Consider the following 25,375-nt stretch of genomic DNA (forward strand, 5'->3'; position numbering starts at 1 on the left):
AAAATATTAAAACCTACAAACCACAATCCCCCCCCCCTCCACAGCAAGGATTACTCTAAATCCATCACAATTCCCTACATCCGAGGCACCTTGGAAAAAATTAACAAAATCTTAAAAAAACATGCCCTGATCTCCTGTTACAGACCATACAGAAAATTGGCATCCCTTATCCACTCTACTAAAGACCAACCACTTCCCCTAGACCTACCTGGTGTATACCAGGTCACTTGCAGCTGTAAACTGTCCTACTTTGGCCAAACAGCAAACAGGCAGGGCAGTGAATATCAGGATTTCTGAACACAAGGACTACATCCGTTATCACAAGTACAGCCATTCTGGTCTTAGAGACCATGCTCTGGATACATGCCACAAAATACAGTGGAAGAAAGCTACAGTAATACACCGTAGCAAATACAAATTCGAAAGACTATTTATGGAATCAGCCTTAGCCCTAAGAAACTCTCCAAACCTCAACAAATTTGGTTGTATGCGACTGCTCCAAATTTGGGAAGCTTACATCAGCAGACCTTCAGCCCAACGGCCAAGAACAACTACTTAGCCCGCTAGAGGGCACCACCAGGACTTTTAGGAGAACAATAGCTTCATCACTTCATTCTGAGTTACTGTTTTGTAGTACCTACGTGCACGTGCCTTTTTTGTAAGTTCCTTTTGAAGATGGCACCGTGACGTTGCCGAAATATCGGAAATATTTATTAAAGTATAATTTAATTTATATTTGTATCTACGTTGTTCAATTCCTTAAGTGATTTAGTAAAGAAGTGCATAAACAAAGATTTTAAAATGATACAAACATGACTTCTTTAAAAAAAACTGTTGAAACATTAACAGAATATTACGTCTGGCAATGAAACTAACCCTGCTAAATGACAGGTTACAATAAGAGAAAGCTACAAATATATCAAATCTGGAAGTCCTAGATGTATGATTAAGAAGCCTTTCTTAAAAGGAAAAAGTTTTTCATTTTCAAAAACAAAGTTTTCCACTTTCTCACAACTGAAGTAAGTCCACCATTTTTCAAATGTGCTTTTGAAATAATAAAATGCTTTCTTTATACTGCAAAGCAAGTTGCATTAGGCATAACACAGATCCTTAAACTGAAATTGAAAATCTGTTGAACAACATTAACAGAATATGTCGTCTGGCAATGAAACTAACTTCACTAAATGACAGGTTACAATAAGAGAAAGCTACAAATATATCAAATCTGGAAGTCCTAGATTTACGATTCAGATAAACTATAACTTTGCCTAAAACAATATCATGTGAATTTAATACATTAATATACTTATTAATATATTTAACAAATTCACATTAAATAATAAAAGGATCCAACTGCTTCTGCTTACTACCTCTAAACCGGTATATATTTTAGGTACTGGCAGTCTGCATACGATCAAATCCACACAATTCACTCAATGAGAAATTAATGATTTAAAGAAATTATACTAACAATTACTAATAAATTCATGTACACTGCAATGCAAAATCTTGATTAAATTAAATTAATACAGAAAAATATGTAATAATTAACTATTTGTTAGGATAAAAATTTTCCTCCGTGTTTCATAGGTATCTTCAGTATAAAACTGGAAAGAATAACATACAAACATAACAGGAGGGAAAAAAAATTAATACACAAGACCACTAAAGCTTCGGTATTAGTATTGCTTCCCAAGTCTTCATGGAGTGCTCTGACTACTCACTCTGGATCCAAAGACCCAGAGTGGGTAGTCAGAGCACTAACTACTCACTCTGTCAATGCATTCTATGCATTCACCACACAAATAATCACCTTTACTCACATGACCTTTGTACATGTTTCCAGGAACAACCTCTCATCCATCCATTACCCTGTATATATGATAGGTTGCTCTCAATTTATATCTCAATCATATCACTTCTATCTACTGAAGATCATACATAATAAATTACATGATAACCAAAGTAATTAACTTCAATGAAATAAAAGTACAGATATTTTGTACTGAAATTAACAGTACATCATCAGTATAGACCACAGGCAATTCAAAGGAATGGAATACAAAGTACATAACAGTCAGTGGATTACCAATTAAGAACTGTTGCCGTGTGCTAGAAATTAATATTAATAAAGGATATTATTAAAATTATTATTCTTAAAAACTATTTCTTTGATGGTTACATAAGATAAGAATCTCCTAAACTTTTGGGAGAGAGAGAAAGAGAGAGACAATCATTTCGAATCAGATTTGGCCGATGTAAAAGGGCTTCAGAACTTTCTTTGAAAAGGTGTTCATATTTAAACTTGCATCTATGGAGAAGACGAGCTTTATCCCACTGGATATTGTGTTTAGTGTCAATACTATGTTGTGAGACCAGACTTTTGAGGTTTCATGAACTCGATATAATATTGATGTTCATTAATTCTTTTTTCCACAGAATGGCCTGTTTGTCATTTGTCCGAAGTATGTTAGATTACATTCCCACAGTATCTGGTAAATGCCAGCTAATGATAGAGGCACCAGTTTGTCTTTTCTAGATGGCAACAGGTGAGAAATTTTGTTCATTTGAAAACATGTGAGAATGAGATGATACTTCTTCAAAATTCTGCCAATCGGTTCCAAGATGCCAGATATATAAAGAATAGGAACCCTGCAGTCTGTTGAAGAATCCTGAGGTGTTGGAACATAGGCGTCAATTATCTGCTGGATTTGATCAGGGTTGTAACCATTAAATTCTATTAACGTTTTGATAGTGAAAAGTTCTTGTTGTAAGCTTGAGGGAGAGGAGAACACTTTATGTGCTCTATTAATTAAAGACTTGATAACACCAATTTTTTGAGAGGTGTGAAGAGCAGACTTTTGATGAATGTATCAACCAGTAAAGGTAGGTTTTTGGGTGATAAATTACTAGAGACTGTGCATGTAAGAAGAATGTCCAAGAATGGTAAACTACCAGTCTTTTCTTTTTCCATGGTGAACTGAATATGTGGGTGAAGACTATTGATCTGTTGTAGGAAAGAAGTAAGTTCCTCTTCAGAATGTGGCCAAATAGCAGACATCATCAACATAATGAAACCAAAGAAAGGTTTGGGTATGAATGGATGAGAACGAGGTGTCTTCAAGATGGTTCAAAAAATAGTTTGCCAAAGGTGGAAACAGAAGGTAACCCATGGCAGTACCTTCAACTTGTTTATAGATCTTGTTTTTCCAGCTGAAATATTCTGAATGTATAACAAATTCAAAAATCTTTGCAATATCGGGAGGGTGATCATCATCATATAGTAAATTAACAGTGTCAGATAATGGAATATTGGTAAAGAGGGAAACAATATCAAAGTTGAATAACAAGTCCGGTTCTTGTATTTGAACATCCTTGATTTGTTCAAGAAAATGTGTGGAATTTTTGATGAAAGATCCGGATTGTCCAGTATGGGCAGTTAATAAAATACCATGTGAATGCAATCTAACATACTTTGGACAATCAGGCCGTTCTGTGGAAAAAAGAATTAATGAACATCAATATTATATCAAATACATGAAACCTCAAAAGTCTGATCTGTACCAGACCAGACTTTTGAGGTTTCCAGTGGGATAAAGCTCATCTTCTCCATAGGTGCAAGTTTAAACATGAATGCCTTTTCAAAGAAATTTGCAAAGCCCTTTTACATTAGCCAATCTGAATCGGAATCGAAACGATTCTCTCTCTCTCTCCCAAAACTTTGGGAGATTCTTATCTTATGTAACCATCAAAAAATAGTTTTTAAAAATAATTTTAATAATATCCTTTATTAATATTAATTTCTAGCAACCGGCAACATTTTTTAATTGGTAATACCGACTGTCATGTACTTTGTATTCCATTCCTTTGAATTGCTTGTTGTCTACACTGATGATGTAGACAACAAGCAATTTCAGTACGAAACATCTATACTTTTATTTCATTAGAGTTAATTACTGTGGTTATCAGGTAATTTATTATTTATAGTTATGATAGGTACCTTTAAAGATTGAAGATCATACATACTCTCTCAATCTGTCCTTATACTCATCCATAGTCATTCCATAGTCTTAGTCATTTGCCTCTGCCCTTTTCCTCCAATGTTTTCTTATTGTCAGTATAGCCAAATATGCACAGAAATTCAAATGTGGCCCTATTAATGCCTCATATAGTGGAATTATCACCCCCTTATCTGTACTTGCTTTGTAGCCTAAATTTTCTGGGTAACGCTTTCAACTTTCACTATGTGTCCCTGAATTTCAGTTCCTTATCCAGAAAGATCCCTGATCCCTTGCATCCTCCTTCACCTCCTGAAGCAAAGTTCCTCCAATATGATATATTTCACTATCTGATGTGGCCAATGTGCATAATTTTACTTTTTTTTTTTTTTACATGGATCCCAACCAATAAAAGGGTTTATATAAACCTATAGTAAATATTATAGTAAATAATAAATTTACTATAATATTTATTTATTTTTTATTTTTTGTATTTTATTTGTTTTTTTACATGGTCTGGAAACCCTGATTTAGAGACCACTTCAGGCCTCCAATAAACAGAGCAGTGGTCACACACAGGCAATGAAATTCATCTTCCCCTAAAGACAATCATAAACATCCATGCCCAGTGTGATTCAAACCTACAACCTATTGTTGGAGAGTAGATATGCACTTAGCTACAGTGAAATAACATCCTCATTCTTCATCCCAAAGCGCCAACCTACTCAAATCCGCTTGCAACAACATCATATCAGAACTTCCTGATATAATTTATCATCAGCAAACAAAGAGTATCTCCTTTCACATCTTGAAAGGAGATACAAATATATTACTGCATATCACTGATATATAAATTAGACAACAGCAAAGGATGTTGAGCAGCAGCTGTACGTGTTCCAACGAGTTTAGCACTAAGTGGGGGAATTATTGATGCTATTTCAGATGAACATTTCCCATGGAAATATTTGTAGAATACACATGTTGCAGAAACCAATTGTCTGTGTGAAAGTGGTAGGGAGTGAGTTGGTAAGAGATGGGTCAGTAATAAGTTTAACTGTTCTCCTCTGTATTGAATCAAGCATTTTGAGAGAGCTTTTGGGGGACTCCACTCCATATGTAAGAGCAGTATTCAATAGCTGGGAAAATTTGCAATTTGTATAAGATTAACAGCTGTTCAGGGGTGAAGCAAAAGAGAAATCCTAGTTTTTTAGAAGCTGAGGATGCAGTGGTTGTGGTGTGTTTATGACAGGAGAGGCTTGATGTCAGGGTAATTCCAAGAAGAGAAATCTCAAATTGTCTGGAAATATGGGTGTTGTCAAAAATAATACTAAGACAACATAGTTCTTTTTTTATGAGAAATACGAGGGTGGTCTGAAAAGTTCTCGGTCTAACAATGAAAAAAGAATTTATAATTTCAAAATTCTTTTTAGCTTTCAACATAATCTCCCTTAAGACTAATACATTTCTTCCAGCGATGTTCCAGCAGCATTATCCCGTCCCTGTAGTGATTCTCAGTAAGATCTGCAAAATACCCTTTTACAGTTGCAATCGCCTCTTGATTCGAAGAAAAATGCTGACCAGTGCAGAAGATTTTTAGTTTTGGGAAGAGATAGAAGTCAGAGGGAGCCAAATATGGGGAACAGGGTGGATGTTCCAATGATTCATAGTGCAGATACCTTAACTTTCCCATTGCCAAAACACAAGCACATTATTCTGATGAAAGATGATTTTTTTCTACTGCAAACCAGATCTTTTCTCACGAATGTTTTCGTCTAGTCTAGTTAAAAGATTGGAATAATATTCCCCAGTTATTGTTTAACCCTTTTCGAGATAATTAATAAACAAAATGCCTTTAGCATCCCAAAACACCGATGCCATAGCCTTCCCTGCTGATGGAACCGACTTTGTCTTCTTTGGAGCTGAACAACCAGCTTCTGCCTGCTGTTTTCACTGCTGTTTGGATTCTGGTGTGTAATGGTGAATCCAAGTCTCATAGTAATAAATCAATGGACAAAACCAGTTTTATTCTTGTTAAAATGCTCCAAGCACTGTTCAGAGATTTGCACGCGAGTGCATTTTTGATCTGCTGTGAGCAAGCGTGGTAACCATGTTGCACAAAGCTTTTTCATTTGCAATTCTTCATGCAAAATATATCCTACAAGTTCTTTTGAAATGCCTATAGTCTCAGCAATTTCACGCACTTTGACTCGCCAGTCATCCAATACCATATATCCTGCACTTGATCAATGATTTCTGGTGTTGTTACACTTTTCAGTCGTCCTTCATGTGGATCATCTTCAAGGCTGGTACAGTCACGTTCAAACTCGGCAGCCTATTTCTTAATTGTTGAAAATGAAGGAGAAGAGTGCCCATAAGCAACCTTAAAATACATTAATGAACTTCGAATGAATTTCTTTTGTTAAACCTTCTTTTACAGAGAATTTTATAACCGCACGATATTCAATTTTATCCATTTCAAGGGATACAGAGAACACTTTTGCTTCAGACAGCTGTATAAAACAAACTACATGATAGAATGATGACTTGCAATTTCACATGGATACTTATGACAGATGTACTAACTTAGGAAAAAAAAATCTCTTGCCGATAGTATTGCCATCTATGGTTGAGGCCGAGAACTTTTCAGACCACCCTCATAAGACAGTACTGTATTTTATTTGGACAGTATTTTTCTGATCTCTTTCTGTAGCATAGGAATGAAATTGACTAGGTGATCTGAACCCTATTAGAGGATGGCTTGGAGATCAGAATTGAGGGTGGTGGTGGTTGATGTTCTGTAGGTTGAGGTGAGTTGTGTAGAGTAAGGTTCGTTAAATGAAAGAGAGGAGTGCAATGTGCTGTGATCTGTGTATTGGGTGGGAGGTCAGCTGAAGTAGGCCACTGATATATAGCAGGAAAAGGATTAGTGGAAGGACAGACAGATCCTTGTGGAATCCTGGCATTAGTTGAATGGTGAGAGGATAAGGAACCATCCACCACCACCACCACCACACATAGCATATCAGACAAAAAACTGGCAATTCAACTACAGAAGTCTTGAGATAGACCAAATGTTGGCAGCTTGCTTAGTAAGCCCTTGTGTCAGACTGGTAATATGCCTTGGAGATATTGCCAAATTTCTCCATGGCATTTATCCAGAGATGGGGCAGGGGCTGACATGAGCAGATCTCCTGTTGATCGGCAGCGACGAAATCCAAACTGGTGGTCATTTATCAGGTGGTACCTTCAAGATAGTGTAGGAGTTGGGAATTGATTTTTTCCATTACTTTAGACAGGACTGAGGTGAGAGAGAGAGATAGGGTGGTATTTGGATGGCAGTGACTTGTCGCACTTCTTGAGAATGGGATAAATATAGACCAATTTCCAGGCTGTGGGATAGATGCCAGTGGAGTAAGACAGTATATACAGGTGACATAGGAGTCAGTTCTGGTGCACAAACTTTCAGGATAACTATAGGAATGCTATCATGCCAAGGAGACTTTTTGGTATCTAATTTGGACAGTATTTTTCTGATCTCTTTCTGGCAAAAGGATATAGTGGGCATTGTATGTTTGGTATCTAGAATGGTTGGGGGACATTTACCATTGTCAATTATGCATGCATTGGAAGCAAAGTGTGAGGCCAGGAGATTTGCTTTTTCTGTAGATCAGGGGGGGTCTCAAACTCAAATGCAGCAAATGGCCAATAAATTATATGTATATCAGATGCAGGCCATATTCAATATTATTCTATGAACCAAAACATAAACTAAAAAAGGAAAGCTCTAACAAAGGCCCTTTTGTTGCCAGGCCTTTACAACTTACGTAAACAGTTACACCACCATTTAAATTTTAAAAATATAACAAGTTTAGAAAATATAAGTTCAATTACATTTTATTCATACTTCAAGAAAATTATTTACATACATAATTTTGACTTACAAAAATAAAGATTTTTATCTACAAGTCCTTTTTTTAATTTGATTTTGATCCTGAAACCTGACATCTTTTCCTCTGTACTAGCATGTCAATATCTGCTTTTTCGTTTCGTGTTGCAATATGAAGTATTGCATTTAATCTAGAATCTTTTATCCATGAGCGGAACTTTGACTTATTAAGTTTCATAATTGAAAATAATTGCTCATATACATAGGTGCTTCCAAAGATTGACAACATTTTTGCATAATAAATTTTATATTTGGGATATTTACTGCAGAGGTATTTATAAAAATTTGGTATGCAACTTTGTTATATTTATTTTTTAGTTCAGTATTGTGCTGGAGTTCAATTACTTCCATTTCTAATTTTTCTTCAACATTTTTAATATTAATTAAAGGTGAACTGAATAATAATAATTCATTTTCAAACTGGTTGAAATCAGAAAATCTTTTTTCAAATTCAATTCTTCAATTTGAGGAATATACTTTTCAGCATCATTATTATTTCAAGAAATCGATTTAAGTGTAGGAAAGTGGGCTAAATTATTCCAACTGGGTTTGCCAGAAATGACTTAAGTTTTAAAAGAGGTAAACCGTGAGTAGACATAACTATACATAATAAATAACGGAAAAACTCACATAGAAATATTATTTAATAGTATAATTTTCGCCTGTGTGTCACAGACATCTTCAGTACAATTGAGCACAAAATTAAACACTAACTGACAATTCCAAAAAGCGCCACCTAAGTAGCTGGTGTAAGATAACTAAAAAGGTCAATAACTTTCCTAAATAAAAAAAATAAAAAAAATAAATAAAAAAAAAAAAAAATTTAATACAATAAAAAGTTAGGAAAGATTAGCTGATTTGTAAAGTACTATCTCCCATAAAGGGGATAGACGTAAGCCGTCGGATCTGTTTAAGTTAGGAGAATGAAGTAGAGTTTCACATGCTTCTTTATAAAGGCGTTCCATGAGAAACTGACTTTTGTGAAGAACTCTTGTCTTTCTCCAATGAACTCTGTGTCTAGTGAAGATGGCATGTTCTGCAAGTCCAGACTTTTCAGGTTTAAAGTATTCAATATAAGATTGGTGTTCTTCTAGCCGAATGGAGGCAGATCTTCCCGTTTGTCCGAAATAACATAATCCACAAGAGCACGGAATCTGGTAGACACCTGGATGATTAAGATGTGGAAGCTTGTCCTTTGGAGAAGCGAGAAAGGTGGAGATTTTTCTAAATGGTCGAAAGGCAACAAAAATATTCAGTGGTTTTAAAAATTTTGCTATACATTCACTGATGCCTTGTATATAAGGGGTGGTAATGCGCGTTATTTCCTCTGTGTTTGAAGAGGGAGACATATTAAATCTACTCAAAGTTCTTTTAATGAAGCAATTCTTATAGCCATTAGATAGAAAGGAAGAAGTTATATATCGTATTTCTTTCTGTAAAAGATCGTCTGTAGAACAAAAGGAGTGGGCCCGATGAACCAGTGTTTTAATAGTTCCTGCCTTTTGACTGGGGTGGTGATGAGATTCCGCATGGATATAATGGCCTGTATGAGTCTTCTTTCTATAAACTGAGAAATGTAGGTTACCATCTGGTTGGCGAAGAATTAGAAGATCTAAAAAGGCTAACTGCTTATTTGATTCTACTTCTAGGGTAAACTTGATCCTAGGATGAAATGCATTTAACTTATTGAAAAATTGTTGAAGTTCATCAGAAGAGCCATTCCATACACCTTTTTAGTTATCTTACACCAGCTACTTAGGTGGTGCTTTTTGGAATTGTCAGTTAGTGTTTAATTTTGTGCTCAATTGTACTGAAGATGCCTGTGACACACAGGCGAAAATTATACTATTAAATAATATTTCTACGTGAGTTTTTCCGTTATTTATTATGTATAGAAATGACTTAATTGAATCATACATATGACATATTGTTTACGCCCTTGCAGAGCAGTATTCAAAGTGTTTAAGTGGCTTGTTATGTTAACTAAGTCTTTGCACCAATCTTCATCGGTGAGCCAAGGAATCAGTTTTTCCTTTGGATGAAATAAACATGTCAATTTCTTTTAAGAGTTCAAAAAATCTTTTTAAAATGATGCACGACTAAGCTACCTAACCTTCATATAATATAGCAAACTGCTGTATTGTGAATCCAATTCATCCAACAAAGCATTGAATTGTTGATGATTCAAGGTGTGAGAGCATATCCAGTTTACTGTTTTAATTACTACACTCATGAAGTGTTCCATCTTTAGTTTTTTAGCACAAAGTGACTACTGGTGTATTATGCAGTGAAACGATTTAAGTTTGTCTCCTTGCACAACATTTCCTTTTTCATTTGAAGTTTTGTAACAAGTCTGACGTTAATACCAACCATAGCAGGAGCCACATCTGTAGTCATACTTACTAATTTTGACCAGGCTGCGTGAGCATTTTCAAGACTTTTCTCAACACACAAATATAAGTCATTTCCTGTCATTGTTACTGACATAGGCACTATATCCAATAGTTCTTCAGTCACATTCATATCGTCATCAACGCCACAAAAAAATATTGCCAACTGGGAAGTATTAATAATGTCTGTACATTCGTCAAATGCAATGGAAAAAATGCTACAAAACTCTTTATTTTTTCATGCAATATATCTTGGAAGTTCTCTGCTATATCTTCAACATGATCCGTAACTGTATTTCCTGATAGGCTTATACTTTGAAATGCTTGCTTTTTTTCCAGACATATGATTTCAACTGCACTTAAAATACAATTTTTAATAAATTCTCCATCAGTAAAAGGTTTCGAAGCCTGAGCTATTTTTTCACTTATGACATAACTACATTTAACAGCAGCATCACTTGTTGTGATAACATTCGAAAATACCCTCTATTGAAACTTCAGTTCATTTTTTAAATCTTTAAGTTTGTCATCACGCATCTTTTCTGTATATTTATCACAGTTCTTATGGTTTGTTTCATAATAGCATTTTAGGTTATATTCTTTCACCAAGGCGACACTTTGTCTACATATCAAACATGTTGGAATATTTTTTACTTCCACAAAGAAATATGCCTTCTCCCATTTTTCTTGAAAAGTTCTGCCTTCTTGATCTATTTTTCTTTTTTTAATTTTAAATTCAGACATTGTTATGGGCAAAAAAAAAAAAATATAAGTTATTGAGGTAACTTTTTATTAACACACTAACATATTACAATGGTAACATGTAATTTATTGACATTGTATCATGTGACTTAAAATGGCTGTGTAACAAGTAACTTTCATTCAGTGTTGCCAACATAGAAACATGGTACAAAGAATTGTAGTAATAAGTTTTACTTTTGTTTAAAGCTGTCATAAAACATTTAGAAGTTTGAATTTTTTCTGTTTTAATCCTTGCAGGATGGTAGAAACATTGATTTTTAGAAAAGAAATCATTAAGGTTGCAGGCTGGATACGAAGCCTTCGGGGGGACACCAGTTTGCAACCCATGCTGATGATGATGCAATAGAGCCATCTGGGTAAGATAGGGATTGGAATAGTTTTTGGCAGAAGTTATAACCAATTGCTTTGGCGAGAGACCAAAAAGCTCAGCTGACGTTTGGACAGGCTGCTAATTTCCTGCTTTTTGCTCTTTCGAACTCTGTTTTGGAAGCACCGATTTTTTTTTTTTTTTTGCATCTATTTCGGGCTTGAGTATAAGCTCTAAAGGAGTTCTTGATTTGAGTCAGTTATGGTATGTTTGGTTTTTCATTTGTACAGCCTTAGCGCATCTTTTGGAAAACCAGAGTTTAGTTAGGGAATGACAGGTCAGAGTACTGTGGGGAATGTATGTTTCCATGCATGAGGATTATTTTGGTGATAAATACAGTGCATATGTTTGGGGTTGGAAGGCCAGAAGCAAAAGGAATGCTTCATTCCCATGAGCTATGGCTCATGCGAATGAGGCATAGAGGTTGCAGAGACTATCCCACTTGGCACTGTTATAATGCCAAGCTACCCTTGTATGGGAGTGGCTGTGTAAGCATTGTTGCATGGGAGAGGATATGAGCAGTAGTTGTGGTCAGAATTACCTGGGGGGGGGGGTGGAGCACTACATTCATTGTATGTTTGGAAGGATCATTGGTGAGGAAGAGATCTAGGGTGTTTGGAGAGTGGTTCGGGTTATCAGGTATTCTGGCATCTGAATGAAGTTGTGCAAGGTCATTAGTGTTGGCAAATGTTTCAGCATCTCTGCCTGCAAGATCTGTACAGCTGGAGGAGGAAAGCTATTTGTTACTTTCCTTTTTCAGGACACTGCATCCTTATATACACACAGCTCACTGACTCCTATCGATCAACCATTTCTGTTAACAAGCTGCTAAACAGACCATCCATTCACATCTTGCTCATCTTCAACAGTAGTTTATCATGTGGTACTCTACCAAATGATTTAGCAAATGTAACAAGTTACTAAAGTGAGACCTCTCCTTAATAAACATATGCTGAAATAGTGCCAATGCATAAGGGATTCTCCTTAATGCATTGGCACTATTTCCCACCCTTTTTTTTAAAACTCCACTTGGAATATTCTTGTTGCCAGACTACTGTTGAACAACCAATTCAAGGACACTACCAGCTCTTTCACACATTCCTGTAATATATGTATATTAAAATTCTGTCAAGATGCAGAAGTTTCTGAGAAACAAGATATTCTGATGCTTGATTCATCCTTTAGTAATACAATCTGACATTGTCATAAGTAAGTAATTTTGGATCAAGTCCCATGCAGTGCTGATTTCTCTTCCCTTCAATTGATCAAGCCAGTGTATATCGCCAAGCTGTTTTCTTAATTTATCAGTCAACTGCCTCTATAATTTCACATATTTCTTTTGTTCTATGAAGCATATACCTACCCTAGCCATTCCTCACCTCACAAAAACACATGATCACTTCTCCTAACTGATGGCATTGTGGTGACACCTCACATAAGTTGTCACCACAATATAATATAATCTTATGCAATCACTGCATAAGATTATATTATTAAATTCAAAACTCATGTTCTACATGTTGCTTCAACTACACACTGCATAAAGTAAGTCTCCCTAAGTAGGATAAGGAATTCAATTTATTTTCATACTCATGCATGTTATTTCCTGCTTCAAGTCAATGCTTTCATAGTTAGTCGCCCAATATTATCACCCACCAGTCACTCACAAGTCTCATCTGTAAACATTTCAGAATCATCTCCCCCTAAATTTCCTTGCCTGTAGCAACATCCTTCCCCCCCCCAAGTATCTGAAATTTACAATTACCTCACACCAAATGGCTTCAAAGCCATTATTCACTGCTTTCTTCAAGGTTCTACATGGAGGGGGAGAGCACAACTCTACTAAAAATAATTAGTAATAACAATATATTCTATTCTTGTGAGCATATCATCCTCTATTAGCAACATCTCACTGGCATCAATGATTTGTGGATGGATTAACTATATCAAGGCCAACCTCTGAACACTTATTCCTAATACTATCTCGACCATAAAAACACCGGGTTTTGTCTTAAATTTTACATATTTCCTGATTCTGAAGTGGAGGATAAAGCACAGTTTCTCCTGTCCATCTTTCCTTCCTACAGTCCTTCACCTCATCATCCAAGTATATGGACTATCTTGCTCCCATTGAGGCCATCCCTGCATCTTTGTTCCATTATTTATCTCACACTGATCCTGGTATCTTACGCTCACAATCCCACTGTCTACTTTATTTCCTTGACTAATTAAACTCCTCCTTTCATCAACAGTCTACCCAGCTTTACAATGCTGCTCGCACTCCAATACAGACCATCTGCTCTCTCCTACCTTCAAATTTACCCTGTACATCCACATATTCAAGTTCTCTCTTCCTGCACACTACCTATCATGCTATCCTCAGCTCCCTGGTAAGGTAACAACCAATTTCTAGAGTAAACAAAAAACAGCAGACTTGAGGAGCACCATTTTCCATAAGCCATTAAACCTATTTATATTAGAAAGATTAGACTATTTATATTAGGAAGATTTAATAATGCATCCCAGATTTCTTTGTAAAGCATTTTCATAAGAAAAATCTACTTTTCCAGATCTTATTATAGTCTTGTCTATGAATTAACTGACTTGTTATCATACTATAGCCTTAGTGCACATCACTAAATATTTTCTATTATATATGTATTGTCATTCTGTTCCATGTTTATACTGAGGATACAATGAAACACAGATTGCATTGTCAAGTTGATATATTTTTATGCTCTTTTCTCATTAAGTAGCTTTATTTCCTTTAAAAAAAAGTTAACTTTAAGATAACGCTATTAAGTCTAACCTGACATGTTCAATGGCTATCGCCGTTTGAAGATACTGCTCATCTTCATCATCCTCGCTAATGGGATATAACTCTATTAAAGGAACAGTACAGGTTTCTCTGTCAATGAGGTCTTCTATTAATGAATGACAATTTTTAATATCTTCTGACTCTTCAGAGCATAATAGCTCCCTCACAATTACTTCTGCTGCCAGATTGTTAAGACTAACATCCACAACCTAAAAGACAAAATTTAACTACTGACATTCACGTTATCTCAAAGAAAAGAAAGGAAACTAAAGTAAAAGTAAATCAAAATTTTCAAAAATAAATTTATTACAAGTTACTATAGATTATGAACCATTAAAAAGATCTTCATTCATTAAGGAGTTTTTATTTTATGTTATACACATGTAAATTTTAAAAAATTTTAAATTTACAAAATGCTAGATTCTTAAACATTAAGAGCATCTTAACATCTCCACTATAAACATATAGCTTTAAAATTGATATATCCACTATGTCCACAAACAGCACCAATATATCAGAGGTTTTACAAACTATTCATGTGCAAGTATGATAAACCTAACCCCCCACACACACACACACGAGGGTGGTCTGAAAAGTTCTCAGCCTAACAATGAAAAAACAAATTTAAAATTTCAAAATTATTTTTCTTTTTCAACATAATCTCCCTTAAGACTAATACATTTATTCCAGTAATGCTCCAGCACCATTATCCCATCTCTGCAATGGTTCTCAGCAAGATCTGCAAAATACCCCTCTACAGCTGCAATCACCTTTTGATTTGAAGAAAAATGCTGACCAGCAAGGAAGAGTTTTAGTTTTGGGAAGAGATAGAAATCAGAGAGAGACAAGTCTGAGGAATACGGTAGATGTTCCAACAATTCATAGTGCATATCCCTTAATTTTCCCATTGCCAAAACAACTTTGTGGGCAGGTGCATTGTACTGATTAAAGATGATTTTTTTCTTCTGCAAACTGGGTCTTTTCTGATGAATTTTTTTGTTTTTGATCTGCTGTGAGCAAGCATGGCATCCATCTTGCGCAAAGCATTTTCATTTGCAATTCTTCATGCAAAATATATCCTACACGTTCTTTTGAAATGTCTATAGTCTCAGCAATTTCACACACTTTAACTTGCTGGTCATCCAATACCATATCGTGCACTTGATCAATGATTTCTGGTGGTGTTACACTTTTTGGATGTCCTTCACATGGATCATCTTCAAGGCTGATTTAAACTCTGCAGCCCATTTCTTAATTGCCGAAAACGAAGGAGAAGGTTGCTCATGGGCATTCTTGTGTTTAAAATACATTAATGAACTTCGAATGAATTTCTTCTGGTGTTAAACCTTCTTCTATAAAGAATTTCATAACCGCAAGATACTCAATTTTATCCATTTCGAGGGATACAGACAACACTTTTGCTTCAGACAGCTGTATAAAACAAACTACTTGATAGAATGACTTGCAATTTCACATGGATGCTTGTGACAAATGTACCAACTTAGAAAAAAAAAATCTTGCCAATCTATGGTCGAGGATGAGAACTTTTTAGAGCACCCTCGTATACATCAATGATCTTTCTCTGACATCTATTTTTCTTTTTTCATTCTCTGAACATTGTAGTGCTCAGGTGATCGAGGCTTCAAGATCCTCTATAACCATTAAATTAGAATTGTCAAAAGTTAAGAGAGAGTGAAGCATTGTCTTTCTTCCACAAAATGTAATAGGATTGTATTTTGGCATTATGAAAACTCACCTAGTTATCCTTACTCTGCTTGAGAATGCTAAGTAGATCTGAATGAGTTTTAATGTTTTCAAACACAATTCTGTTACATTTTCTGGAAGAACGACCATGCTTCACTCTCCCCTAACTTTTGACAATTCTAATTTTATTGACAATCAGAATATTTAATTTGAAATATTCTAACTGTCAACCAAGATCAGTTTCTCTTCTAGAGCCTCCAAGCCTTCAAAAAGCTTACTATTATTTTTGTTCTGAACAATACTTTTATTCTACTTAACTCTTGACACTTTATAAATCATTTCACATCTACCCAACCTTAAAATACTGTTCTCATACTTGGGGTGGTGCACCTAGGACCTTTTTCAGAATGCTTTATTGCATTCAAAAGAAAGCAATTTAACTGAAGATTTCTTTCTCATTGACTCTTCTTCACTCACATTCTCATAGGCACTCTGTTGCTTAATTATGTCTTTTCTATGGGGATTTCTATGGATGCTACTCCACTGACTTGGCCACTACCATCCCTACAATTTCCTTAAATCATATATGAACATCAACAGCGGCAACTGCTAATCAATACCCACATATGGTTCAGCTCCTAACTCATCAAACCAACTTCTCATCCTTCTCCTTCACTCCCTATATCTCTGCTCTGGAACATTCTTTACATACTGTTTTTCCCCAATGTTTAAAACCCTCACCTTTTTTAGGAACAGAATGAATTTCTTTCTTCTCTTTAACCACTTGTCGAGTCATAAGTCTTACAATAGTTGTTACATGTGGGACTGATAATATATATATTATCAGCCCCAGTTCATTATAATTAAAGTCCACATTTCGGAAGGCTGTAACTAGGTAGCTACTTAGCGGAATGGTTTAATATGATGATGTGCACGGCAATGAAATTTTATTTTGCACAAAAACCAATGTTAGTTCTAAAAGTTGCCACTAGGGCAATAAATGGGGCTGCAATATATGCAAATTATATGACACTCCTGGTACGTAGTGTAACATTGAAACAGTACCATTTATGCAAATGACAAATAATGTTAATTCTAAAAGTTGCCGCTAGGGCAATAAATGGTGCTGGTATGTAGTGTAACGTTGAGACAGTACCGTTTATGCAAATGACAAATGTCCTCAATGATGTATGCTTTAAAGAAGCTTCTATAAAAGCAGTTAGCTATGGAATGCATCATTTGTTCCCTGTGAGCAGACAATGTGTTAAAGTACACTATCACTATAACCAAAGGATCGCGCACTTCTCATGAAGTTGTTTTAGCAAAACAACAGTGGTGCCTTGAACAGCACTGTGAAAGTTTAGAACATTAAAGGGATTAAAAAATAGGTGTCTTATGATTGCAAATGGTTAATGCAAAATGATCCAGAAATTTGAAGGGTCAGGTTCCTTAGGCATCAAACCTGGTAGAGGATGGAATCCCATTGAACGGCAGACAGTACACAAAGTAGCCACAGTATTAGAGGAAGAAAAGGATGGCAAATGTTGTAGGAAGCAGCAGAGCACGGCATATTGCACTGTCTTTAGACAAACCCGTAAACACAGTTCACAAATTCATAAGGCAAATTCTGCACTGTTGCCCTTACAAGATTTCCCACATTCAGCAATTAATCTTTACCAGGATGCACAAGAAACATTTGTTCTGCAATTTCTTGCTCGGACTGAACTGGACAACGACTGATCATGGAACATTTTCTGCATACGCACAACTGCAGAATTTGGGCAGCCACAAACCCACACATAATGCAACAGATTCCATTTCAAAACCAGAAGGTCACCATTTGGTATGGTTTTACGGCAGAATTCATTATCAAGCCTTTGTTTTTTGAGGGGGCTTGGTCCTGCTGGTCTCATTACCTGCACAGTTAATGGCCAGCAATATGCATCTCTCTTAGCCAATCAGGTGATTCCAATGCTTCAACAGTTTTCATGCAGGATGGTGCCTCCTCCTCACATTGTCATCCCTGTCAAGTGACTGCTTCAGACACATTTTACCAAGGAAAGAATCATCAGCCACCATTTTTTGTAAAACAGGCCAGCGCACTCGCCAGATCCAAACCTCTGCAACTTTTGGCTATGAGGACATCTCAAATACATCGTTTATCATGGACACAGCCAACTTAGTGGACCTCAAGACTCGCAATGTTAATAAATGTAAAGTCATGCACTTTGGTGTAATTAGATACCCAATGCTGTTTTATATTGGTGGGATTATGCTTGAAGAAACTGATGAGGCTAGTGATCTTGGAGTTTTAGTACACAGGAAGTTGAAGTTCAAGGGTCATATAGTAAAAATGGTAAATACACTCAGAGAATAATGGCAATGCTGAAACAAACCTTGATATGTAGAGATAAGGAAGTTGTTTTGCCTCTTTACAAGGCCTTGATATCACTTCACTTGGACCATTGCATGCAGATCTGGTCTCCTGGTTTCCGTGGTCAGGATTGTGGAATACAAATTATGCAGACATTAGCAAACAGGAGAAAGAGGGGGTGATGTGATTGGGACTTACAAACTTCTGAAAGGATTATACAGCATTTCAGTTGATAGAATTTTTCATTTTAGAAGGGTGGGGAGAGGATGCAAAGACATCCATGGAGGTTGAGAATGAATGCTGTCAAGAAGAGGGTTAGGGCTATATTTTTCTCTCATAGAGTAGTGCATGATGGAATGAATTGCTGTTGGATGTTGTGTGTGCAAATAACATGAATGAATTAAAGAACAGGTATGACAGGTAGCTGGGTCAAGTAGTATGGCCTCCCTCGACGAGTTATTATTAAGAGAGACCTCCCTAAAGGGTTCTCTTAATAATAATATCCACAATTTCAAGTAAAATTCTACATTCTGTGGTTGAGCATGTGATTTTAGCACATTGCTGACAACAAGGACAGCATCGAACATGTTGTGTAACAACACAATGCACCATGTGTACCCTATGTTTTGTAACGTTTTGAATTACCCACTACAGTACTGTAGCATCATGTATCATTCTCATGGCAACTTTTAGAACTAATATTGGTTTTTGCACAAAATAAAATTCCATTGCTGCACACATTATCAAGTTAAATATTAAATTCAATAGTTACTCAGTTACAGCCTTTCGAAATGTGAACTTTAATTATAATCACCCTGTATATAGAAATGTAATAAAACAAGTAACAAAGAGTGAAGCAAAAAAAAAATTATTAGACTAGAGTCCTAGCTACAAAGGGTGTCCTCTATGGGCCCTTGGGAAGCCTGGCATGTTAGTTAGAATTTGAAGACTTTCTATTTGCACCGCATACAGGCCTTTCCTAGCTAATACCCTAAACTTCAGTCTATTAAGTTTCAATTTACTTCGTGTAGCTTGAGTATTTAATACAATTTATAGTGCACCCCTGAAGACATTTCTGCGACAGAGATGAAATACCAGAAACAAACTGTTTCATTTATTCCTTGTGATATTTTCATTCCATAAAACATTCCCTATAATTATTATGCATTCTCAGTTTCTCCATAAGTACCATATTCCTATCCTTTCATTCTGAATTCTAGCCTTTACTAACTTTCTAAAATCTTAATCAACACTCAAGATACGGATATATGTCTATAATTTATAGTCTCCCTTATGTAGTAGAATAATCTTGCCCTCTTTCCAGACTGGGATTCATTAAACAACCTTTCCTTTAGTGTTACACGGTGATCAGCATTCATTTTACACAAATTATGGACTCTCTAACTGTGTTATAAATAAATAATAAATAACACTGTTGTAGAGTCCATAATTAGTGTAAAATGAATGGATCAAACACTACCAGTTTTCTCAGAATACAGCAGAAGATATCCCATCTAGTCTTACAGCTGTATACTCAAATTATTATAACTATTCTAATGATTTCCAGTTCATCTGTTTGTTCTCATATCCCCCCCCCACCCATACATTAGTCACTGTATTATCTTTACCTGGACTATACACTCTCATGAAGCAATTACTCAATAATTCAAACATTTCTTTTGCTACCATCACTTTCCTACCATCTGATGGAGTCCATAAAGGTATTCTTCCATAATCATTCTTCCTTTTAATTGCTACCAGTAAAACCTGAGATTTCCTTAAAACATCTCAAAACAATCAACCAGGACAGCCTGGTTGGCCGAGTAGTTAGCATATCCGCTCTCCAGCCAAAAGGCTGCAGGTTCAAATCCCACCATGGGCATGGATGTTTGTGATTGTCTGTGAAAATACTAGTGGTGGTTGGCGATAGATACCATTGGTGTAGATAATGAAGGTATTGCAGCTGGTGGAGATGGAGAGTTGTAGAGTAGGTGTCCTCCCTTGATGAATCTTTGGACTCCCTGGAGGTGTTACGTAATCATAATAATAATCTTAACAATATGACTACTGCATAGACAACATGTTTGTAAACTAGTTACACAGTCTGAATAAACCCAGGGAAGAAAGTTATTTGTTGATAGTGCATGTCAGGTGGTAATGGAGCATCCGAGGGAAGTAATAGCAGACTGCATATCTAGAGGGAGGATAAATCAAACAAAGTTAAATAGATGAACAACATCTTTAAGCAGGAGCTGCAAAAATAAAAACAAAACAAAAAATAATAATAAATTTGTATAGAGAATTCAAAGAGAAAGGTGATCAGTAGGTACATGAGCAGTACAAAGCACAGGCCAGAGAGACAACCAGTATGGTAAGGAGTGCAAAATCAGAGTAAGAAAATTAACTATACAGACCAAAAAAAAGGTAATCACAAAATATTCTTTCAGTATGTGGCAAGTAAATTGCTACATAAACACCACTGGCATTCACTAAAATTGTAGAAGAATAATTTTGATCGCTTTGCAAGAGTATATCATCAAGGTGAAGGTATTGTAGCAAGAAGAGAGGCAAGGAATAATATGAAAATAAAGCTAGATGAACTGGAGGTGTATAGAACATTACAGAAACTTGATATGAACCAGCTGTGTGATTAGACACTATATCAGCTTGAATGTAAGAGATGATGCTAGGGAATTGGCCACATTGTTTAAGCCTGATTTGCAGGGGTGTGGTCCTAAAAGAAATAGTGCCAAAGCTCTACCTTGGAAACACTCGCAACATTGCACAAATTGTCTTGCATTTCCAGTTTTTCTGAAAGCATCGAAAAAGGAACATGCTCGCACTCATTATTCTTAATTTTCGGCAGAAATTTTGCATCATATTCCAATACTAGAATTTTCATTCTTTTTAAGTTTTTAGAAGTAATTAGTTAATTTGTTTTCATTGGTTCTCTTCATGTTGTTGATGCACTATGATGACTATTACACTTTTCTTCTTAAAATACTTTCTCCAACACCATATAGCAAACTATAGTGAGGACAGTTTCACAGAACACATTACATGTTTTAACTTGTTAAGGGTGTAGGGATGACAAACAACCAACTGCGATGTAGCATTGGGTGGGGGTGCAATATTGTCAGTTTTCTTTGGTTTTGAAACTTCAAAAACGAACATAGACACAAGTCATTACCTTGTGAAAAGAAAATGACAAGAGCGGCAAGCTGCTATTTTTTGACCGAAAGCTGGAAATGCATTATAAGTCTCATTATTATAATTCTTATAATTTATTATAATGAATTTAAAAATTCTGATAGTTTTAAAAAAGTACCAGGGCCCTGGCCCAACTACACCCCTGCTGATTTGTTTAATTTTGCTGATGATGCAAATTAGGTTGAGCAAGAATTAATAGAGATGATACTCTTTTCCTTTTATTTTGGTTTAAATATTGTTTTTCTTCCTAATTTCCTCTAGAACAACTATAACTACTGTCTATCAATAATTATGTAGCCACACTAGCACGTTAGAGAACTCAGTTTAATTATATTAAAATAAAATTCCACATATAGCTGCAATTATGAGAAGGACACCGAGCTGCAGAGATAAAAGGGTTATCATTCTGTTGTATAAGTCTCTGATCAGACCACACTTAGACTATTGTTCTCAGATTTGGTCCCCAGGATTTGAAGGGGATAAATTAACTGTGGAAAGGATACAAAGACGGATGACAAAGATGGTTTCAGGACTGTACAAGCATAGTTATGAGGATTGGCTAAGGGAATGTCGACTGCAGAGTTTGGTGGATAGAAGGAGAGGTGATATGATTGAAACTTTTAAACTGTTGAGAGGTGGTTACAGGGTTGACACTGGGGAGTTCTTTCGCTTGGTTGAACAGCGGGAAGGAGTGATTACAAGAGGCCATCCCTGGAAGTTATGAAAGGAAACTGTGAGCAAGAGGGTGAGGAGTGATTTCTTTGCATGGAGGGTGGAATGAACCGTGGAATGCATTGCCTGATGGAGTGGTGAGAGTGAGAACGGTCAATGAGTTTAAGGAGTGATATGATAGACTTTGTGTTTCTTGGGGGGGGGGGACCTCCCCTCAATGAGTCTTGACAGACTTTATGTTCTTAGGAAGGACACCCCCCACGATGAGTCTTTTGACTCCATGGAGGCCTGAATAATAATAATAATAATTTAACTTTTATATCAAGTTCATCTTCAGGAAGACATATGCACAGTGGATCATAAGCTACATTCGTACATACTACAGTATATTGTAATGTAGCTTGTGATCTCAGTAGGCTAAGAATAACTCTTTGATCAACCTTTGACCATAGCCTGACCTCTGGTGAAACAAAAACAAAAAATTAAAAATAAATTAAAATAAAAAAAACAATAATTAAAAACAGTTTAAAGAAAAATTCATAAATACACTAGTAAAAACTACATCAGCAGCTACGATATTTCTACAGTTCTGTTATTTTTAAATTTCTGTTTGCTGTCAAGCTACCTGTGAAATACTTATTAACCTACTAAATCTCAACAAAAATAATGGCTTAAAATTCCCAAGGATTTGGATGGCTCACCTACAACTAGCACAACATCTAGAAAAAAGGAAAACTCCAACAATTTTTCAAGCAGGAATAACCTGCATATTGGATACCAGAAGAAAATAAAGGATAATGATACAACAACTCTCAGACAGAAAACAAATTTAAATCAATAGGACTGTAGGGAACTGGTAACTGCTGATGTAGCTTTACCAACTTATTTATGGATTTTTTTTTTCATTTAAATTATTTTTGTTTTAATTTAATTTAATTTTATTTTTGTTTTTCCACCACAGGTAAGGTGGAAGTTTGACCTGATTTGTGATACTATGGTCCAAGGTTGATCAAATCAGTCATTTCAGCACTGAAGTATGAAATCGTACTGGATCACAATGTACCTTGTGATTCAGTGTGTGTGTATTCCTGAAGATGACCTTGATAAAAAAAGGGTTAAAATGTCAAATCTTCTTTAATATAATTAAAGTAAGGTTTCTAACATGACAGTGCATCTAATTATTCATAACGATTGCTGATCACTATGCAATAAACCACAGTATTTGTTTTGCATACACGTGTACACAAACGATATATTAAAAGTGTGCTTTGACTTTGAGCTTGCAAAAGACTTCTGTGTAGATGCTATGTGATGAAACTTCTGTGTGATAAATGCTGCATTCTCGGAATTGCCTAATCACTCTTAAAATGCAAATCTTATTTGCCTACATAACAAACAATATTTATTATGCTTTCTTTTAATAATTTTCAATTATTACTATTTTTTTTTTTTTTTTAATACTGACTCCACACACAAGAGGTCACAGGACCAATAACACAACAGTGCCATGTGCAGGCAAGCACTTGAGAAGGAAGAAATGCATTAACAATTTTCTTGAAAAACTGAGAGTTGTATTCAGTGGGGAAAAACAGTAGTGTGGGAAAGCTTCTCCAAAGACCAGAGGTAGAAGGAATGAAGGAAGAAGAATATGAGAGGTTGATTTGATATGTTTGAAGTTGGACTGTGTATGGATGTTGAAAATGAAAGCTTGAAAATGCAGGTGTTCAGTCTGTACAGAAGAGTGTGTCCAGATTTTCTAATCTTTTCCTGCCTACAGTCCTAACCTATTATAGATTTATAGCTTCCTGTGTGTGTGTGGTACTCATGTAAAAAAAAAAAAATTTCTAATGCTCCTGCTGTTAAACAATCTTAACAATGCATAACCAAGTACTGAAATAGTTGCATCTGCATTACTACTCTCTCTCTCTCTCTCTCCTGATCTGAAGTGCAGTTGCAAAAATGATGTTATGTGCTCCTGTTTGGAAAGACCTGGGTTCAAATTCTGTTCAGGACATAAGGAATGTTTATAAGGGATTTTCAACTGAAGTTGAAATTTTTCCTTTTAAAAACTCAGCTTTTCATCCAATATAAATTGCTCAGCTTAGTTGTTTTTCAGCTGTAATTCTAAACAACACTTGTCCCCAACTGACTTATCCATATGATCATCACTAACAGCCTTTCTGCCTTCCATCCCAATAACTCTGGTTTCCTTGATCTGATACTCATACTCAACATAAAAAAGGAAACCTCTTAACATGCATACTCTCATACTTAATCAAATGATGCTGCTCATTTTGGGGATGTTCATTTCTCTTCTTAAATGCAGAGCATTTTTGCACGGAAAATATTTTAGTATCTGCTGTAATGTAAAAGTAACTTGATATTAAAAATTTCATTCACCCATTCTATACAAATTGTGAGATCATCTTCTTGGAAAACCTCAATCTTCTACAATAAAGATAGATTACTTGATTATGGAAGAACACATCGACAAGCAGAAATAATGTCCTCATTATTATTCCTCATTATAAAGTTATGATATGGGCCTATCCAGACTACTATGCAGTAATCTGGTCATCTGAGTGACTTATGAGGATAGATTGAAAATTTGTGGATACCAAAAATTGGTTGATGGCAGAAAACAGGAATATGATAGAGATGTGTAAATTATCTAAAGAGTTTTAAAGGACTAATACAATACTTGAATAGTGAGATTAGAACTAAGGGGTCATCTAGAAAATCAGTAAGCATGTCATGAGGACTATATTTTTTTTTTTTTTTTGCTTGGAGAGTGGTGAATGATTGGAATGGGTTGTCAGAGTTAGTGAATAAGGTCAAGGCAAAGTAGAACAGGTATTGTGTGAATGATGGTTAATGTTAGAAATATTAGTGGGCCTCCTTTCATGAGTATGGACTCCATGGAGGTTCTCATATAATAAGTTACTTTTCATTACTGATTTTGAATAACAAATACTGTGGTCAATAAAATATCATCCTGTTGATGCAACCCCAATGTAGCAGAACCACTTAAATATTCAGGAAAAAAGCATTAAAATATTGGAATTTTTTTAAAAATCTTTTAACAAAGAGTGCATTATCATAATATGGCAAGCAGAAGCAACTTTATACTGTAA

The 25,375-nt window shown here is 35.6% G+C and overlaps 1 protein-coding gene across 2 annotated transcripts in view; it reads right to left on the reverse strand.

Annotated features, from left to right (window-relative positions):
• Positions 1-25,375, reverse strand: part of nesd (SHC binding and spindle associated nessun dorma) — a 101,916-nt gene that overhangs the window by 76,219 nt on the left and 322 nt on the right. For both annotated transcript variants that reach the window (XM_090392008.1, XM_090391999.1), the window contains exon 2: positions 14,273-14,490. In XM_090392008.1, coding sequence (XP_090248134.1) covers positions 14,273-14,490 — 218 coding nt within the window. The remainder of the gene's footprint in view (positions 1-14,272; positions 14,491-25,375) is intronic.

This window comes from Typopeltis vanoorti, chromosome 1 (assembly GCF_054136105.1).
Source record: "Typopeltis vanoorti isolate ZY-2024b chromosome 1, IOZ_Tvanoo_1.0, whole genome shotgun sequence".
NCBI lineage: Eukaryota > Metazoa > Arthropoda > Arachnida > Uropygi > Thelyphonidae > Typopeltis > Typopeltis vanoorti.